The sequence below is a fragment of the Solanum stenotomum genome, chromosome 9 (genome assembly GCF_019186545.1).
Source record: "Solanum stenotomum isolate F172 chromosome 9, ASM1918654v1, whole genome shotgun sequence".
Classification (NCBI taxonomy): domain Eukaryota; kingdom Viridiplantae; phylum Streptophyta; class Magnoliopsida; order Solanales; family Solanaceae; genus Solanum; species Solanum stenotomum.
The window spans coordinates 22,999,712-23,003,628 of NC_064290.1; the positions used below are offsets into that span (position 1 = coordinate 22,999,712).

At 42.9% G+C, this 3,917-nt stretch overlaps 1 protein-coding gene across 1 annotated transcript in view; it reads right to left on the reverse strand.

The window, feature by feature from the left end:
- Positions 1 to 1,063, reverse strand: part of LOC125877377 (uncharacterized) — a 2,622-nt gene extending 1,559 nt beyond the window's left edge. Inside the window, exon 1 of the mRNA XM_049558689.1 lies at positions 673 to 1,063. Coding sequence (XP_049414646.1) covers positions 673 to 1,063 — 391 coding nt within the window. The remainder of the gene's footprint in view (positions 1 to 672) is intronic.
- Between the last annotated feature and the right edge of the window lie 2,854 nt (positions 1,064 to 3,917).

Consider the following 3,917-nt stretch of genomic DNA (forward strand, 5'->3'; position numbering starts at 1 on the left):
TTCGGAATCTCGTGCACACAAACTAAATATGTACCCCCACTAAATTCGACGTTCCGGACTCAATGGAACCGTCGGAATTTGAATTCGAGGACTCCTTGACCCGAAATTCAATAAGATGCCAAGAAACTAGTTTAACGCCAAAAAAATTCGAAACTCAAACGGAGCGTCTAAAAATTCAACCAAGACTCATTCTAGACTAAGAATCGCCTCCCGAAACCAACGGTACTCTCGGAATTTCAATATGAGCCTCGAAACCTCATATGTTGACCAAAGTCAACTCTTTATCAAAATTTCACAACTTTAGCAACTTAGGACCTCAATTCTTCGTTTCAACTCCAAATTCGACTCCGTAACTTCACACAGACCCGTTTCGACATTCTAAAACTGCCTGAATCGATGGAAATCTGATCCGTGTCCCGAAACTCCAAATAACTCGAAAAAGCACTTTTTAACCAACTTTAACTCATAAAAACTCAACTTCTCAAAAACTCAACTTTTTACCAATTTTTCCTCAAACTAACTTTACAACCACAAAACATGGGACTCGGGGCAACTACCGAAAGGGCAAAATAGTCATTTCCACGAAAAATTACCAAAATGACCTTTCGGGTCATTACATCATTCACCACTAAAAACCATGTTCGTCCTCGAACATAAAGTAAAAGAAAGTACCTGAAGCCTCGAAAAGCTGGGGATATCGGACCCGCATATCATCCTCGGACTCCCAAGTTGCCTCCCTATCTGATCGATGCCTCCACTGAACCTTCACTGAAACGATGTCCTTGGTCATGAGCTTGCGAACCTGTCTGTCCAAAATAGTTATAGGCTGCTCCTCAAATGTCAAATCTGGACTCAACTCCACCGACTCAACCGAAATCACGTGAGACTTATCCGGAACATACTTCCGGAGCATAGAAACATGAAAAACTGGATGCACGGCTGTCAAACTAGGTGGCAAGGCTAACTTGTATGCCACCTCTCCCATCCTCTCCAAAATCTCATATGGGCTAATGAACCTAGGGCTGAGCTTGCCCTTCTTCCCAAATCTCATCACACCCTTCATGGGCGATACCCGAAGCCATCGAACCCCAAAGCATGGTTAGACAAAGAGCCCGAAGCATGGGCAGACTCGGAGCCGGACGTAGAACCAGCCTCAGAACCGGAAGCAGTGACTACGTCGATGACCATCTGCCAGGACGTATTCCGGGTAGCCCGAGATGTTGTAGGGGATGTCCTCGTGGCTAGTGGAACATATGCTAGATCATTTTATGTGTCCGTGTCTTCATCGATTAACCTGAAGCTAAAGGCAACGGATTTTGATTTGCCCTGTTTTGTATAGATGACTAGCTTCTTGGGTGCCATCGTACCTGTGGAAGCGTTATTAGTGCCAAAACTAACTATAAAAACACACTCGAAAAAAATTTAGAACTAAAAATAAACAGCAACAAAGACCCAAAATAATTTCAGACAGTGGCTACAGTGGTCATCCACGGTGGGGACCTACGGTCCATAGACTGATCTACGGTCCGTGGAACCCTTCCGTGGATCAGAGGACCAATAATATTGGTGGCAGATGGAAACCACGGATGTGCAGAACGGTCTGTAGACTGATCTACGGATCGTAGTCTACATCCGTGGTTTCACACTTGGTAAAATTTTCAAGTGCATCCAACCACGAACCTAATCTACGGTCCGTAGATTGGTCTACGGTCCATAGACGGGGTATCGTGGATGTGATATGTGCTAGGTTTCAGCCATTCTTTATTTTCAAGCCCATATGTTTTACCATTTTCAGCAACATCCTAGTCTAACCATGCATTTCAACATTTAATCATGCTAGTTTCTCATTCTAAGGGTTCCAATTACTCAATTGGATAATTATTTCATACAAGATTCAGAACCCTAAGTCAAAACTTACATATAGACTAGCATTAAGACAGGTTTAACACACTATCAAGGCGACACAATCACAATCTATCGTCCCAAGGGTTTAAATACTTAAATTGTAGCATGTAATTACATAAACTTAGTTACCTAAGGTCAAGATCCGACTTCTGACTTTCTCTATTTAATCTATGAACCAAAATTCAAAGTGAGGGGAAAGTCTATTACCTTATAAGCAACGAGGAGTGGGGTGATTGTGTGATGACACTAAGCTTTGCTAGACCACCCTAAATGCCTAGTTGCGCTGAACCCGAACACTGGAGTTTTAGATAAGGTAGTTGAGAGGGATTGGGAAATTTCTGGGATGAGTGGAGGTTGGAGAGGAAAGGGAATTTAAGATTTTAGGGAAAAGTAAGGGAAGATTAATTGGGGAGTAATCGAGTGATTTAAGGAGTTTGGGATGTTATGAAACGGTTTGGGAGTAAATGGAGGGAAGTGGAATGATTTAAAATGGGGGGATTTTAAATAGGAGGGGTCCGGGTCGGGTCAGGCAGCATTAGGTTTTTGGACCCATGAGACCCCGTCTACGGTCCGTGGGTCGATCTACGGTCCGTAGATTGGGACCGTAGATCACTCTTACACTTGGAAAAGTTTAGGGGCTTACCTAGGATCAACGGACACCATCCACGATCCGTTGATGTATCGACGGACCGTCAATGGGGTCCGTAGACCTCTGCACCAGACCATTTTCTACAGATTTTTCATCGCGTACCTGAACATGTAGCAACCATTAGGCTATTGTTTTTACATTTTATGGAAACTTTTTAGACACGGACCCTATGCTAATTCTAGCCAACACTAAAAAAAAGACTAAAACATCTATCTAAATTAATACAAAGAATCAACTAAACACATAAAACTGCTAGATGGACAAAAAACCTATCGTTGGCCAGATTGTACATCTTGGGTTGCCTCCCAACCAGCGCCTGATTTAACGTTGCGTCACGATGCAGGCTTCTTGATTACTCAGACTTCATCAAGATGATACCTCTACAACTTCTTGATCCTTTGCCCGTTAACCATGAACCTTCTTCCATCACTGTTCTCAAGCTCAACCGCTCCATGGGAGAGCACTTTTGTGAGCAAAACTGGCCTGGTCCATTTAGATTTGAGTTTCCCCGGAAACAAGCGCAACCTAGAATTGAATAGAAGCACAAGATCACCCTCAACAAATTCTCGCTTTTCAATTCTTTGATCATGATACGTCTTCATCTGCTCTTTGTACAAGGCTGAACTTTCATAAGCTTTTAGGCGAAACTCATCAAGCATATTCAAGTCATTCATTCTTTGATTAGATGCGGCGCCTTAATCCAAATTTAGCTTCTTCATCGCCCACAAAGCCTTATGCTCTAGCTCTACCAGTAAATGGAAAGATTTCCCATATACAAGTTGGTAAGAAGACATACCTATAGGAGTCTTGTATGCAGTGCGATAGGCCCACATAGCATCATCAAGATTCCTTGACCAATCCGTTCTATTAGCATTAACAGTATTCGCCAAAATCTGTTTGATCTCTCTGTTGGACACTTCAACTTTCCCACTGGTTTGTGGATGGTAAGGAGTGGCTACATTGTGGCGGACACCATATTTCTCAAGTAGCGCCTTGAACAACTTATTACAAAAGTGGGAACCTTCATCGCTGATAATCGCCCTCGGTGTACCAAAGCTGGAGAAGATATTCTTTTTCAAGAATGCGGTGACACTTTTACCTTCATTGTTGGGGAGCGCAACTGCTTCCACCCACTTCGATACATAATCAACCGCAACAAGAATATACTTCATCCCATGTGAACTCACAAATGGACCCATAAAATCAACGCCCCATACATCAAACAACTCTATCACCAATATAGGATTTATAGGAAGCTCTTGCCTCTTTGAAATCCCTCCTTCTCTTTGGCAACGATCACAAGACTTGGCGAACATGAGCATCTTGGTGGATAGTAGGCCAGTAGTACCCACACTGCAAAATC